This window comes from Vulpes vulpes, chromosome 4 (assembly GCF_048418805.1).
Source record: "Vulpes vulpes isolate BD-2025 chromosome 4, VulVul3, whole genome shotgun sequence".
In the NCBI taxonomy this organism is placed as follows: Eukaryota; Metazoa; Chordata; class Mammalia; order Carnivora; family Canidae; genus Vulpes; species Vulpes vulpes.
In genome coordinates this window covers 12,278,876-12,295,378 of record NC_132783.1, presented here as the reverse complement: position 1 = coordinate 12,295,378, position 16,503 = coordinate 12,278,876, and the positions used below count along the sequence as shown (strand labels likewise).

At 33.9% G+C, this 16,503-nt stretch overlaps 1 protein-coding gene across 3 annotated transcripts in view; it reads right to left on the bottom strand.

Annotated features, from left to right (window-relative positions):
* SCLT1 (sodium channel and clathrin linker 1) overlaps positions 1-16,503 on the bottom strand; it is a 173,551-nt gene that overhangs the window by 141,307 nt on the left and 15,741 nt on the right. For all 3 annotated transcript variants that reach the window (XM_026014287.2, XM_072755263.1, XM_026014288.2), the window contains exons 3-5: positions 10,975-11,033; positions 9,872-9,944; positions 6,066-6,121 (exon numbers count right to left, since the gene is read on the bottom strand). In XM_026014287.2, coding sequence (XP_025870072.2) covers positions 6,066-6,121; positions 9,872-9,944; positions 10,975-11,033 — 188 coding nt within the window. The remainder of the gene's footprint in view (positions 1-6,065; positions 6,122-9,871; positions 9,945-10,974; positions 11,034-16,503) is intronic.

The window sequence follows — 16,503 nt, the reverse complement described above, 5'->3', positions numbered from 1 at the left end:
ATCACTTTCTGAAATGACAAGAAGCCAGAAGAGGGTAAAGCTTTCTTCTTGTCTTCTTCTTTTTTGCCCAATCAGGGAGAAAATGTTTTACCAGAAGCTCTACAACAGACTTTCTCTTATACATCACTGGCTAAAAATAGGGTCTCATGTTCATTCCTAGACCAATCCCTGGTAAAAAGAAATTCAAACTAGTTTAAATAAAAGACTTATCATTTACGATTGTGGTGGCAACTCATCTCCCATGAGCACATTGACACTGAAACAAAATCAGAGTTGAATGAAAGAAGAAAAATGGCTCTTATGGAGGAAACAAATATCTTCCCTACCCTGAATAATAAAATAAACAATAAAAATTAGTATTTGGCAATACAAGCCTTCCTCCAAAAACTGGAAAAAACTCAAATACAAAAGCTAACCTCACAATAAAGGAATTGGAGAAAGAACAGCAAATAAAACCTACACCCAGCAGAAGAGAGATAAAAAAGATTCAAGGAGAACTCAGTGAAATAGAGACCAGAAGAACTGTAGAACAGATAAACAGAACCAGGTGTTGGTTCTTTGAAAGAATTAATAAGGTAGATAAACCCCTAGCCAGCCTTATTAAAAACAAGAGAAAAGACTCAAATTAATAAAATCACAAATGAAAGAGGAGAGATTACAAACAATACCAAGGAAATACAAACGATTTTAAAAACGTATTATGAGCAGCTATACACCAATAAATTAGGCAATCTAGAAGAAATGGACGCATTTCTGGAAAACCACTAATTACCAAAATTGGAACAGGAAGAAATAGAAAACCTGAACAGGCCAATAATCAGCAAGGAAATTTAAGCAGTTATCAAAAACCTCCCAAGACACAAAAGTCCAGAGCCAGCTGGCTTCCAGGGGAATTCTATCAAACATTTAAAGAAGAAATAATACCTATTCTACTAAAGCTATTCAGAAGGATAGAAAAAGATAGAATATTCCAAACTCGTTTGATGAGGCCACCATTACTTTGATTCCAAAACAAGACAAAGACCCCACCAAAAAGGAGAATTACAGACCAATATCCCTGATGAACACAGATGCAAAAATTCTCAACAAGATATTAGCCCATAGGATCCAACAATACATCCATCGTAACCAAGTAGGATTTATCCCTGAGACGGTGGTTCAACACTCATAAAGCAATCAATGTAATAGATCACATCAACAAGAGAAAAAACAAGAACCATATGACCCTCTCAATAGATGCAGAGAAACTATTTGACAAAATATAGCAACCATTCCTGATCAAAACTCTTCAGAGTGTAGGAACAGAGGGGATATTCTTCAATATCTTAAAAGCTATAAATGAAAAGCCCACAATGAATATCATTCTCAACGGGGAAAAACTGAGAGCCTTTCCCCTAAGATCTGGAACACGATAGGGATGTCCACTCTCGCCACTGCTATTCAACATAGCACTAGAAGTCCTAGCCTCAGCAATCCGGCAACAAAAAGAAATAAAAGGCATTCAAATTGTCAAAGAGGAAGTCAAACTCTCCCTCTTCGCAGATGACATGATACTGTAAAACCCCAAAGACTCCACCCCAAGATTGCTAGAACTCATACAGCAATTCAGCAATGTGACAGGATACAAAATCAATGCCCAGAAATCAGTGGCATTTCTATACACCAACAATGAGACTGAAGAAAGAGAAATTAAGGAGTTAATCCCATTTACAATTGCATCCAAAAGCATAAGATTCCTAGGAATAAACCTAACCAAAGAAGTAAAGGATCTATACCCTAAAAACTATAGAACACTTCTGAAAGAAACTGAGGAAGACACAAAGAGATCGAAGAACATTCCATGCTCATGGATTGGAAGATTAAGTATTGTAAAAATGTCTCTGCTACCTAGAGCAATTTACATGTTCAGTGCAAACCCTAACAAAATACCATGGACTTTGTTCACAGAGTTGGAACAAATAATCTTAATATTTGTATTGAATCAGAAAAGACCGCGAATAGCCTGGAGAATATTGAAAAAGAAAACCATAGCTGGGGTATCACAATGCCAGATTTCAGGTTGATCAAAGACAGTGATCATCAAGACAGTGTGGTCCTGGCACAAAACAAACACACAGATCAATGGAACAGTATAGAGAATCCAGAAATTGGTCCTCAACTCTGTGGTCACTAATATTTAACAAAGCAGGAAAGACTATGCACTGGAAAAAGGAGAGTCTATTTAATAAATGATAAACTCAAAATGGATGAAAGATCTAAATGTGAGACAAGAATCCATCAAAATCCTGGAGAACACAGGCAACACCCTTTTTGAATTTGGCCACAGCAACTTCTTGCAAGATACATCTATGAAGGCAAGGGAAACAAAAGCAAAAATGAACTACTGGAACTTTTTTTTCTTTTTTTTTTTTTTAGATTTTATTTATTCATAAAGAGACAGAGAGGGGGCAGAGACACAGGCAGAGGGAGAAGCAGGCTCCATACAGGAAGCCCAACGTGGGACTCGATCCCAGGTCTCCAGGATCACACCCCAGGCTACAGGCAGCGCTAAACCGCTGCACCACCGGGGCTGCCCGAACTACTGGAACTTAATCAGGATAAAAAGCTTCTGCACAGCAAAAGAAACAGTCAACAAAACTAAAAGACAACCTACAGAATGGGAGAAGATATTTGCAAATGATCTATCAGATAAAGGGCTAGTATCCAAGGTCTATGAAGAACTTGTTAAACTCAACAGCAAAGAAACAAACAATCCAATCATGAAATGGGCAAAAGACATGAAGAGAAATCTCACAGAGGAAGAAGACATACACATGGCCAACAAGTACATGAGAAAATGCTCTGCATCACTGGCCATCAGGGAAATACAAATCAAAACCACAATGAGATACCACCTCACACCAGTGAGAATGGGGAAAATTAACAAGACAGGAAACAACAAATGTTGGAGAGGATGTGGAGAAAGGGGAACCCTCTTGCACTGTTGGTGGGAATGTGAACTGGTACAGCCACTCTGGAAAACTGTGTGGAGGTTCCTCAAGAGTTAAAAATAGAGCTACCCTATGACCCAGCAATTACACTGCTGGGGATTTACCTCAAAGATACAGATGTAGTGAAACGTCAGGACACCTGCACCCCAATGTTTAGAGGAGCAATGTCCACAATAGCCAAACCATAGAAGGAGCCTCAGTGTCCTTCGACAGATGAATGGATAAAGAAGATGTGTATATATATACACAATGGAATACTCAGCCATTAGAGAGGACGAATACCCATCATTTACTTCGATGTGGATGAACTGGAGGGAATTATGCTGAATGAATTAAGTCAATCGGAGAAGGACAATCAACAACCATATGGTTTCACTCATACGGGGAATAGAAGAAATTGTGAAAGGGATTATAAGGGAAAGGAGGGAAAATAAGTGGGAAAAATTAGAGAGGGAGACAAAACATGAGAGACTCCTAACTCTGGGAAACGAACAAGGGGTAGTGGAAGGGGAGGTGGATGGGTGGGGGGCTGGGGTAACTGGGTGATGGGCACTGAAGAGGGCACTTGATGGGATGAGCACTAGGTGTTATACTGTATGTTGGCAAATCGAACTTCAATAAAAACAAAAAACAACAAAAGGGAATAGCATAGCTTAATAATTTTTTGGAGAAAGAACAGTAAATCATAAAAAAGTTAAAGTTAGAAAAACTTTTCCAGGAGGAAAAACAAATAAGAAAAACTGAAAACCCAATTAAAAGATTTATTTTACACTTTAGCCAACGTTGGTAGCATAAACATATGAAGCTTTCAGAAATTAGAAGAGATGAGAAATAGTGAAACATATTTTTTTCAAATGGGAGGGAGGAGGTGACAAAATGTCACAAGCAAGACATAAATTCCATGGGAATTCTAGAGTTCTAGAGCATGTATTGCACTAAGATAAATCAACAACAACAAAAAAAAGGAAACTGCTATATAACACAGCTAAATGCAAACAAAAGAATGCTAGCTTTAAATGAGCCCATGCTTTAAATGAATTTAGAACTAAAATTAATTTCATTACTTTTTGTTCTAGGTATACAAGTCAACAACAAAAGATGTATCAGATTTCAGCCCAGCTGCATTATCTTTAAAAGTTAAAGTTAAGAAACTTGTGATAGAAAGAAACTTTAAACATTTTTAGCCAAAAATATGAGATCTTAAGATCACAGGCTGACATTTGCTAGAGACACAAACAATAACAACCATAAGAGAAATGATGGATAGATTCAACCACCTTAAGAACAAAACAAAATTCTTTTCATTTAATGAGTATCATAACCTGGGAACAGATAAATGAAACACCTATTGCCTAGCATGTTTGTATGGGACTGTAGTAACATTACTCATTCTCATCCCTTTTATATTCAGCCTCTAGAACAGTGGTTGAAAGTCTAAAACTACATTTCTCAGAGATTCTTATAGCTGGAGTTGTGGGTGGAATTAAAGTTTCACCAGTGCTTACTTGAGGGGGATATGGAAAACAGAAGTGAGCTGAGAATATTTTTCTACTGGTATGACAGATAGCAATCAAAACTGGATAGACATGAGGGTCTCTTACAGTCAATATCCTGTGCCTCACTTTCCAATGCAAGTCTCCAGCTTTATGGAAAGGATGCTGTAGGAGTAGCAACAGAGATGGTGGCAGCACTATAAATTCCTGACCTCAAGATCATAGCCCCTAAGTAATGACCTAAAACCAGGGATCTACTAGTACATACACGTAAGTGACTAAATCTCTTCCTATCTGAAATTTCTATAAAGGTTACTGTTTACCGTATTGTTAATGCATTGATAAGAAAGACTGGCACATCACCAAATATTCAGAATACAGAGTATATAAAGTACATTGACAACTTTAAAAGAAAAAGGTAAACAGAAAATGGGAAAAAGAAAAAAAAGAAAATGGTAAAAGAAATGAACAGCATTTAATGAGAAAAGAAAGTCACATGGGTAAATAAACATGAAAAATGGCTAGCCATATTAGTATTCAGGGAAATGTTAACTTGGAACAATGAAAAACCATTTTAAGACTTAAAAATAACAGGGATGCCTGGATGGCGCAGTGGATGGCTGTCTGCCCTTTGGCTCAGGGTGTGATCTTGGAGTCCTGGGATCCTATCCCACATCGGGCTCCCTGCATGGAGCCTGCTTCTCCCTCTGCCTATATCTCTCTCTCTGTGTGTCTCTCATGAATAGATAAATAAAATCTTTAAAAAAAGGACTTAACAAAAGTTATGAAAAGTGGCAAGAATAAGTGATAAAAACATACAGATCAATAAAAACTCATAAATATCACAGGTGGGAATGGAAATTGGTATAGTCACTTTGGAAATTAAGCTGGTATTATATCATAAAACTGAATATTCATATAATCTGTAACCCAGCAACATTATCCCTTGAAACTCTTGTACTTGTTTGTTGAATGATATTTTTTAGAAACGTAAATTCCAGAAGACTAAATGATACGATTTTTATATAGTTTAAAGAAATACAAAACTGAATAATATATTGTTAGGGGTACAGACACTTGCTAAAAAATTTAAAAAGCAAAGAATGATAAAAACAAAATACAAGAAAATGTTAATCTCCGGCAGAGGGAAGGAGAAGAATGGGACAGTGAAGGAAAACATGGGTAGACGTTCCAGTATTGGTAAAATTTTTAGCTCTTAACTGGATGGTGGGTTGACAGTTTTTGTTTTGACTATGTTTCATAACATATGTGATTAAAATAACTATGCTATTAATGATACTAATATTTATAAAATGTTTATTATATACCCTGTTTTCCCCTACAGTTAGCCTTATGAAATAAGTTCTTATCTTCAACTCATAGATGAGAAAACTAAAGCACAAAGAGATGAAGTAACGTCTAAGGTTGCATAGCTAGTAAGTAAGTAATGGACCTAGGAGTCAAAAAGGAAATCAGGCTCCAGAGTCTGCACTCATAACCAGTATACTTAATGAATAAAATATCAAATAACAACAAAGTTACTTAGGATAACAATAAAATAATCAATAGTTCACTGATCTACCTTTCATTTTCCTTGATGACATTTTCAAATTGTAGTTTCATCTCGCCCATCTGTTTCTGAAAGATTAAAATATGGTTGTAGTGATACATTTTGCAGTCAGGTCTCCATTAAGTAATCCATTCCTATGCAAGCAGTTGGATTCTATGGCACTAGTTTATTGATAAGAAACAAAGATTCTTTATTTCTAATAAGCACTAGAATATATGGATGTTTTTACACAGAACATAATAAAATATTCATTTTGAAATAAAGAAAAATATTTATATGACACATTGAGGAATATTTACAAATGCAATCCCTATGATTTATAGATGTTTACAAAAAAACAGATAAGAGATACTCCTCGGCATGTCGCTATAACAAATACCAGATGATCCCCATACCCTGAATGTATTCTTAATTCACTTTAGTTTAGTTGAAGCTCATATAAGAGCTTGTATTAGAAAAAGAAAAATGTTAATGGCAAAAAAGAAAATAGAGATCTTCTTTAGTAGTAATTCAGTTTTTTATTCATCACCTTTATTAATGATCTAAATTTTCCATACTATATAAGGTTGCTATGATAAACCTATATCATCACTAACATATACTTCAATAGGAAAAATGGAAAAAAAGGGGAAAGAATCACTAATTAAAATACAAATGAGAATAAAATATATACTGTAAAGAGAATTAGATTGGTAAGATTTTTTTTTTAATTCTCTGAAGAGATAAAGGGACTGTAAAATTTCAACAGGAAAGAAAAGGCATTTCAGGTAGGGAGAAATATGTATAAAAAGTAAAGGGGTGGGATCCCTGGGTGGCGCAGCGGTTTAGCGCCTGCCTTTGGCCCAGGGCACGATCCTGGAGACCCGGGATCAAGTCCCACGTCGGGGTCCCGGTGCATGGAGCCTGCTTCTCCCTCTGCCTGTGTCTCTGCCTCTCTCTCTCTCACTGTGTGCCTATCATAAATAAATAAAAATTATAAAAAAAAAAAAATAAAGAGGTAAAAAATATTAGAACACAGGCATAGTTGTCAGCTCCTAATAAGAGTAAATGGGCAAGGGGAGACCTGGAAGGAGGCCATGTAAAATTGCACTTAAAACAAAACTGCCATCAACTCATAATATGTTCATTAGTCTTACATGGGTATCGTCAGCGAAACTAGAGGAGCCAAGCCTGGAGTGAACCTGGCAAGGGAAGGGTGGGACAGGCAATGCTCCAAGCCCCTCTTGTCTCCCTTGCAACCAGAGAAGCTCATGGCAGCTTGATCTAGGAAATCAGTAACAGCCAGCTCTAAATATAAAGCTAGCTTTGGGAAAGGTGAACCTTTCCCAGGTCCCTGCTGTGAATGGATCACAATTAAACCAAAATGAGTGCATTCACTATCAGATAATTGAGAAGTGACCACACATTAAGCGATGATGCAGTGAAAGAAAACTGGAAAGGGAGGCAACAGATCTTGAATGACATGCTAATTAGGAGGTCTGGACTTTATTGTAGTAATTATCCTCATTTTATCATTAAAAAAAAAACTGATCTAAAAAAATAAAAAATAAATAAAAAAAACTGATCTTAAAATTTGCAAAAATATCAGTGATCTTAAAAAATATTCACTCAAATTACTCAAATAATTAGAATATGTATCTATATATAAATAATAGATAGGATTAAGGGTGAATCATTATGGGCACATTAAAGATTCTTTACTGCAAAATATTTCAGAATATTTAATAGTTGGAGGGAAACAATCTCAGCAGTACCTCTCTCATATCAAATTTCCCCTTACTATTTACATCTTCAGAAGGAAATCTTTCATATAGAGAATTATAGCAATACTTTTCTTGCTCTCAAGATACACTATTTTTTTACTAGGTCAATAAATCCTAAGAACTAGTTCTAATCAGTAATATCTATGTGAGCAATTGTTCTTAGATGTATCTGTCCGCATCTTTCTTTCTAAAAGTAGCAACTACTCTTATAGACACTTGGGCTTTCTGGTACCGTTTTCTCTCTCTTGTAATTAATTCAGTAATCACTCTTAGATTGAGAATGCTAAATGGGAAAATGAAGCTAAACACCTTAGTAAAATAGTTGATTAAAGAGATGTATGAATCAGATTATAAAAAATTAAAAATTTAGAAGTGGAATTCAAGATAACTAGTTATCCCATTTTATACCAATCACACTATATGTCATTATGGCAATTCTGAGTGAATTCAGCAGAAACTGTAAACTCACTAGCCCTAAAAATAAAAGCAAAATGCCATTTTGTACAGAAGACAGCTTTCTGTTGCTCTTTAATTGTCAATTGGAAAGATTAAAAGACATTACTATGGTCGGTTCAAACTTAAATGACCACAGGCTAAAAAAAAAGCTCATAGTAAAAGCCAGGAAAATACCTAATTAACTTAAAATAGGAACTGCAATTTAAAGAACTGCTTGTTTTTGAAGTTGGGTCTAATAGGATCACTTCGTAAATTTATATATTAGAGGATAAACTCTGGAAATGAAAGTAGAAATAATTTCAAATGCAACAGAAAACCTAACTTATTTCTAGAAGATGGAAGCATTATGTGTTCTTTTAGTAAAATCCTTTTAGTCAATCCATTAATTTATAAATAGATTGTTTAGCTAAAACTAGTCATCTTGTTCTAATAAGCCCTGGTTTTCATTCACTCATCAAAAATTGAGGGCTTATTATGCACTAGACTTCAAAATATATGGTAGGATTTCTTGTCCCTGCATGAAGAGAAAAGACAAAGAGGTGTAGATAAAGTTCTTAGTATCTGCCACTTGTATAGCCCCATTCTTAAGGTGTTGTTTTTATATAACATTGCTATACTTTTTTTCATTTGCATTACATTAAATCAACCTTGCTACCAAACTGAACTGATCCAGGGATTTGTATCTAAAGCAAACACAATGATGAGTATATTCAAACTCTAGAAAAGGAAGTTTATTACCTCTTGGTGGGCTTAGCTTGAGATCTATAGTATCTCTAACAAATGCTTCTTTTTATGGTTATCCAACAATCAGAAAGGTCAAAGTTATCTCTTTAACAAATGCTTCTTTTGTATGGTTATCTAACAATCAGAAAGGTCAAAGTTTGGGAGGAAAATACTAAAAAAATTTAAAATAAAAAAAAAAAAAATTTAAAATCAAAGAAACAGATTACAAATATTAGGTATATTCTAAAAATGTAGATCATTGAATCTCAGACTGTATCTTGAACAATGTGCTATTATTCTTGTTCCCCATGAGCCTGCTATATATCCTAATCTTAGAAATTCTAGGATTCAGATGCATCCTCTCTCTCTTCACTCCTAAAAATAAAACTTCATTACTAAGGATTTCAGACAAAAGCTGCCACAGCTTAAGCTCATATTAGAAGTTGATCAAATGCATCTAAAATCTGATGGACATAATATTTGAAATTCAGGGGGTAATTCCATTCTCCAAAAAGTGGGAAATACAGGTAGAAAGAAGGTAAAGAGAAAGGTCTAAAAGTATGAGATGGTTTTGGGTCTCCCTGGGAGAAAAGTAAAGACGTAAGCATATAAATAATGAGTTTAAGAGCTTCAAGCATCTAAGAGATGTTTCAAGGAGATATCAGGAGCCAGGAAACACTGGATTTAAAAAAAAAAAAAACTTGAACATAGTCTTTAAACACACACACACACACACACACACACACACGCTCTCTCTTATCAACAGCCAAGAATTGATCAGTTATGCCTAAATATTTTATTCCTCATCCATGTTTTTGAAAAGAATGTATTTTTAATAGTAAAATATTATAAAAAGCTTGTTAACTGATTTCATACCTTGTAATACTTCAGCTGTCCATTTAGCTCTTCCAGATGCTTATCATACTCAATAATAAGAGGAGCTAAAAAGCTAAAGAAAAAATATATAATTTAAAAATGACATATTGTTTAAAGGTTAATGTATAACATGTGAATTAAATTGAACATCAACATTTTAATGTTAAATGTTTCCATAACAATCCATATTTTGTCTTTTTCCTGTTCTCAATCTTAGCCCAATTAATTATTTCCAGATACTGTCAAATATGGAGGGAAGGGAGGTAATGAAGGAGTTCATCAAGAAGACAATTGCCAGTTGACCCTTGAGCTGAACCTGGGCAGTTGGAGGCTTCTCACCAGTCAGTACCCTACCCTGGAATAGTGTTCTCCTTGCATTCCCCCCTCTCAGAAGCAGCTCCAAGGTATGGAGTATCCAAGTCTAATGATAGTAGTAATGTAATACTGAGGCTATGTATACTGGGTATGTACATGAACCCAGTTAAGGCCTCCTGCGTATGTGACTGAATCAAGTTAAAGTTTCTACACAAATGTTAGAGATTATGGCAGGCAGGTGAGGAAATCTAGTTTGTCACCCCAACCTCTGAAGATAAACCTCATAAATAGATTCTATTGCTTAATAAATTTGCCACCTACCAATCTGGAGTGGTCTGACTATTCCTTCAGTTTCTCCTTGCTCTCCACTTATGGGGGCTGGTTTTAGGTTATACCTAGAAGCTCCAGAGGATGTTACAAATATGAGGTATATAAAATCACTCCAGTTGAGAGCTACTATAATGCTGGCTTTTTCTCCCTTGTATATTTAATATTTAAATCTAATTAAAAGGGTGCCTGGGTGGCTCAGTTGGTTAAGCATCTGCCTTTGGCTCAGGTCAGGACCCCAGGACCCTAGGATAGAGTCCTGCTCAGCAGGGAGTCTGCTTTTCCTTCTCCCTCTGCCATTCCCTCTGCTTGTGCTCACTTTCTCTAATAAATCAATAAAATCTTAAAAAAAATAAATCTAATTATAGCAGAGTATGAAATAATCTTAATACTAAAGAAATTATTTTAACAATAATAAATATATTTAAGAAAACACCATTTTTCTAGTAACTCAATCTTACCTTCGATCAACTACTGTGTTTTCTAATGTGTCATCTCCATCTCCTTTGAAGACAGCTTCCTATAACAGAGGATATTGTATCTTAAAATGTTTTCTCACATCATCCAAACCCAAAATTGATGGTAGTGTAAAATTAAATACAATTAAGAATTTCACAACCTTAGAAAATCCAATGCAATTGAAAAAGACAAAGAGAAGTAATCATTTAAATTGATGTTGAAATTATTTGGTAAATTATAACATTCATGCATAATAAAAATTCTCGGCAAACTTAAAGTAGGAAGAATTTTCTCAACTTGATAAAGAATATCTACTGGAAACCTACATCAATTACTATCTTTCATCGTAAAACATCAAAAGCACTGCATTAAGTGAAGTACACCACAAGGCTACTCACTATCACTGCTAACTTCAGCAGAACCAGGGTAGAGAATTCAAAATTTAAAGGTTGAAAAAGAAGATACAACACTATTATTATTTATAGACAATTTGACCATTTACCTAGAAAACTACGTATAAGCTATTAATTATCAGGTCTAATAAGAGAATATACTAAGTTATCAGAAGATCAACAGAACAGCTTTCTCAAATGCCAGCAATAATTTGAAAATGTAAAAGGAAATAATACCCTATTCACTACTCTAACAAAAGGTCGTATCTGGGAATAACAATAATAAAAAAAAAGTTGCAATAACTTACTGAAAAATCAACTTTACTGAAGGACATAAAAGAAGATATAAATAAACGCTACTATACCATTCATGGATACGTGAAAGGTCAAAACTGATATACTGAAAAAAAAAAAAAACCTGATATACTGTAAATATATCAATTCTCTAAAATTCACTGCAATTGCAGTGCAATTCCAAGAAGAAATTCCAATAGAATGATTTATAAAACTTTATCTTAAGCAAATTTTATAATTCCTATGAATGAGTAAATGCACAAGAGCCAAGATAACTTGGCAAAAAACTGGCAGGGGGAAGGAAAAGAAAAAAAGAGGAAAGGACTTGCCCTACTACATATCAAAACAATGTAATGCCAGAGTAATTAAAACACTATGGTACAGACACAGTAACAAACAGAAAAGTATAGGAAATACAGAAATAGATTCAAACACTGCTAGAAACATGGTACATAAGAAATGGAAATATGACTGAATAGACAAAATACTGCTTTCAAGTAACAGTGTTAGGTAACAAAATTAGACTCCAGTATGGACTAAATGGAAAAATAAAATACAGATAGAGATCCAAATGTTTTAAAAATATTTAACAATTGTTGAAAGAAAATGCATTTTTGACCTTGGGACAGAGAAAGCTTTCTTAATGTAGATGCTTTTGTTTGTTTTGTTCACTAATATACAAGTAGTGCCCAGTGTACTTTCACTCAAAATACATTTTCTAGCTGGAAGACACCAGGAATAAAATCTATATCATAAACACTGAAATATTCTACAACATCCAAATTTAAAGCTTCTATGCACTTGAAAATACCATAAACAAAGTTAAAACACCAGCAACATTTGTAACATGACCAAATATCTAGTATAAATGAATAATATCTAGTATAAAGTATTAATAAACATATAAACACAAGGAGATGTACATGATGTTCAGTACAGCTTTTACTGTAATAGAAAAAAATGTCCATCAATAAGCTAAACGAAAGTAATACAATAGGATCTCATAAGTAGTTCAAGAAATTAATAAGATTTATATGCATTACTATGGACATATCACAAAAACAAATAGGTTACTTCTAGAAGTTATTTATACAGAGAAGAAACCAGACATCCTTCCTACATAGTACACAATAATAAATTCCAGATTGATTAAAGACTTAAATATGGAAAGTCCATTTATGCTAGCGAAGGACTTAAGTTGCAACAGTAAAACACTGACGCATGACTATTAAAAGTTAAAACTTTTTCACTAGAAGGCATATAAACAAGATATATGAAAACTCACAAATTGAGAACTTTCTACATGTGTCAGTGAACAAAGTATTAACGGGCGAAATAAAGAGGAAATCTGAGATCAGTAATAAAGGCAAGCACAACCTCATTAATAATTAGGGAAATACAAATAAAACAACAGTGAGATTATCATTTTACACCAATCACACTGACGATAACAAAATGCCTGACAATGCCATCAATGGCTCAGAAGGATGTTTTACAAGAAGCACTTTCATACACCATGAATGGGAATGTAAACAAGTACAATCACCTCTGACAATTTCGAGTAAACCTGAAGATGAGAAAACTCCAATTTTAGATATACATCCTAAAAAACCTCTCAGATGTGCAGTATATAGAGACATATTTAGTAACGTGCTTAAGCATTACTGCAAAATGTAAGAATTGGACAAAATCCAAATGCCCTTCAATAGGAGAATGGATAACCTGTGGTCTTATTAGACCACACACAGTGGTCAATTTCACACAGTGAAATTGAAATGTAGTGGACAACAGTTATAATGCATGAACTTGTGATATGTGTATCAAATTCTTAAAAATAATGTTGAGCAAAAAAAGCAAGTTTTGCAGTCAGATACATACAGTATTTTATATAAGATTTTGAACTTGCTAAATACAATAAAATATTTTCAGATATGAACATATATAGTAGAAATTGGAGCACTAGAGTATTGAAAAACATCAATAAGGATGTAATTACCACTGGGAAGGGATAGAAGGAAATGGACAAGATGTAGAGAGAGACTGAATTGTTTCTGCAATGTTTTATTTCTTAACAACAAAAGACCAGAAATAAACATGGCAAAAAGCTAGCAATGGACACAATCAGGTGGTAGCTGCACAGATATTATTTTGAATATCTTCTACACTTTGATGTTTGAAATATATAAATTTAAATACAGGAATAATATATGTAAAGTGTTTAGCATAATTCCTGACATACAGAAAACTATTAATAAATCTTTGCTTTTTTTTTTTCTTTTTTAACTTGGATGAAAAATCTATTGGCTAACCAAGGTATACATTATAAGCATTCAACCCACATGGAAAGGATTAGCTCTCAAAATACAAAGCCTCAACAGACATGTTCACATGGAACCAGACAAAAAGGTAAACTTCCAGAGACCCCTGACAGATTAAAGAATAAATGCATCTAGCAGTCTATGTAATTTCAGAGGAGGATTTACTTAATCCTAGGCTATTAAAAATAGTTATTGTATTATTTAAGTAATTAACTGACAAGTGATAGTTTAACTTTCAATTGTTCAAAAGTTATTAAAAGTCTTCTTGGAATAATTAAGTAGTTCAAACTTTAAAATTATTTCTCAAATTTCTTAGGAGTTTTATAAAAATCAAATCAACTACCATTGTTAGGACTAATAGGTAGAGATGGATGGCATTCTACAAAATAACTCAAGCCCTCATTAATCTTCCATCCATCAATTTTAAGTTTCCTAATTGTTATTCCTATTATGTTTCACTCCACTTTATCATTCTTCTAAACAGTATTTAATAATTGCTCAGTGTTTACTAAATTAAATTCAAACTCAACTTAACCATTGAAGGCCCTCTACAGTGTAGATACAAACACCCTACCCTTCCTAATGCTATTTTCCATTACTTCTCTCATATATGCCAAACACAGTATCAAAAATGAAGTATGTTTTACTCCCTAAATATGACCTCCACTTTCTCACCTCCTTTGGCTTCTCATCATGCCAGTGGGTCCATCTGCAATGCTTTCCACTACCCCTTCTTTTAGCTTCCACTGAAGTTCTTTTGAAATCTTACCTACTTTTCAGTACCCAACAGGCATGCTACATCCTTCAAGAAACTTTCCCTGATCTTTCCAACTCTAGATGATTTCCTTTCCCCTCCCCGATACCCATATTTGGCTTTAAGGTGAAGATACAAATAATATGCCTTATACCTATTTAACATTTGTCTCAGCCAATATTTTTATTAGTCTTTAGGTTCCTGTGAAATGGTAATTTTATTATACACATTTCCGTATCACTACAGCTTCTGGCATAGTGCCTCACATAAAGGAGGTGGTCAATATATATTAAACTAAATTCTATAAAGACACTGTTCTGAAACTATTTTCTGATGATAGTTACTAAGGAAATACTAACATAAGAATAAATGACCAATAATCCGAATTATAAAAATTACATGATTGTAAACATGATAAATCAAAATATAAGAAAAATATTTGAAAGAATAAAGATTCAGCAATCCTTTCTCACTTGTCAGTGAAAATTTTAGAGTAAAAGACTGTATGACTTAACAATTCAACATCTATTGGAAAAAATCAATTTGGGAGAGTAAGATTGAAATTGACTATAAAAGTATTTACAGAGGGGCACCTGGCTAGCTCACTCAATAGAATTGTGACTCTTGATCTCGGGGTTGTAGGTTCAAGCCCTATGATGGGTGTAGAGACACTAAAAAAAAAAAAATCTTTTTAAAGAAGCATTTATATATATGTATTTGTATATTTACATATATTAATGTTGTTTACATATTTTTAATTGAAATATAATTAACATGTCATTAGCTTCAGGTGTACAAAACTAACAAGCCTATTCACTAAGCTAAGCTCACCAAAATAATAAAAGCATTTATAAAATCCTTTTTATATTCTCTAAAACAAAATTTAGACAAACTATCCTAAATAAAAGAAACCTACAGAGAATTTTATATATCTTTAATAATGGATAACATACAATTAATTTCTATTTATTTTCATCCCAAAATGACTGAGATGACAAGGAGAGTGTATCATAGAAAGAATAACAAAAATACTGAATTACAGTTGGGTAGACAAGTTTTCTGGACACTTCTCTTCCTCTGAGGAAACTATACACTGAGTATTCTAATTATAATTCTGAATGTTTAATTTTGTGCCCTTACTTTAATCTATATTACTGGCTATGAAATATGTTAATTGTATCCTTTCTCCATCATTTGGAAGAAAATATAGGCTGGCTAGCATTTTGTGAGTGTTGTTGCATATTTTAGAGTTTGTAGCAAATCATTCATTTCATGAGGAGATTGATTTTCATCATTTATCAATGAAGGTTGATGTACAGCGTAAGAAGTTACTAAACTCTTACAATTAGACTCTCTTTAAAGTGCTAAATCATTTTCTTTTCTTTTCCTTTTCTTTTCTTTCTTTATTTGTAGAGAGTAGAGCTTGTGACAGCAGGGAAGGGAAGAGGGAAAAGAAGAGAGAATCTTAAGCAGGCTCCACTTTCAGCACAGAGCGTGACATGGGGCTCGATCTCATGACCCTGAGATCATGACCCAAGCCAACATCAAGAGTCACTTAACCAAATGAGTCACCCAGGCGCCTCCTGGGATCACTGATTTTCTTATCATCATGGGATGATGCAAAATCAACTCTTCAACGTTTTGAACCTGAATAATTCCGACAGAAGGAGAGTCAAGAACTGCACTGGCCAACGCAATAGTTACAAGCTACATCCATCTACTTAAATTTAAATTATTTAAAATGAAAATAAAATAAAGCACCTACCAGTTATA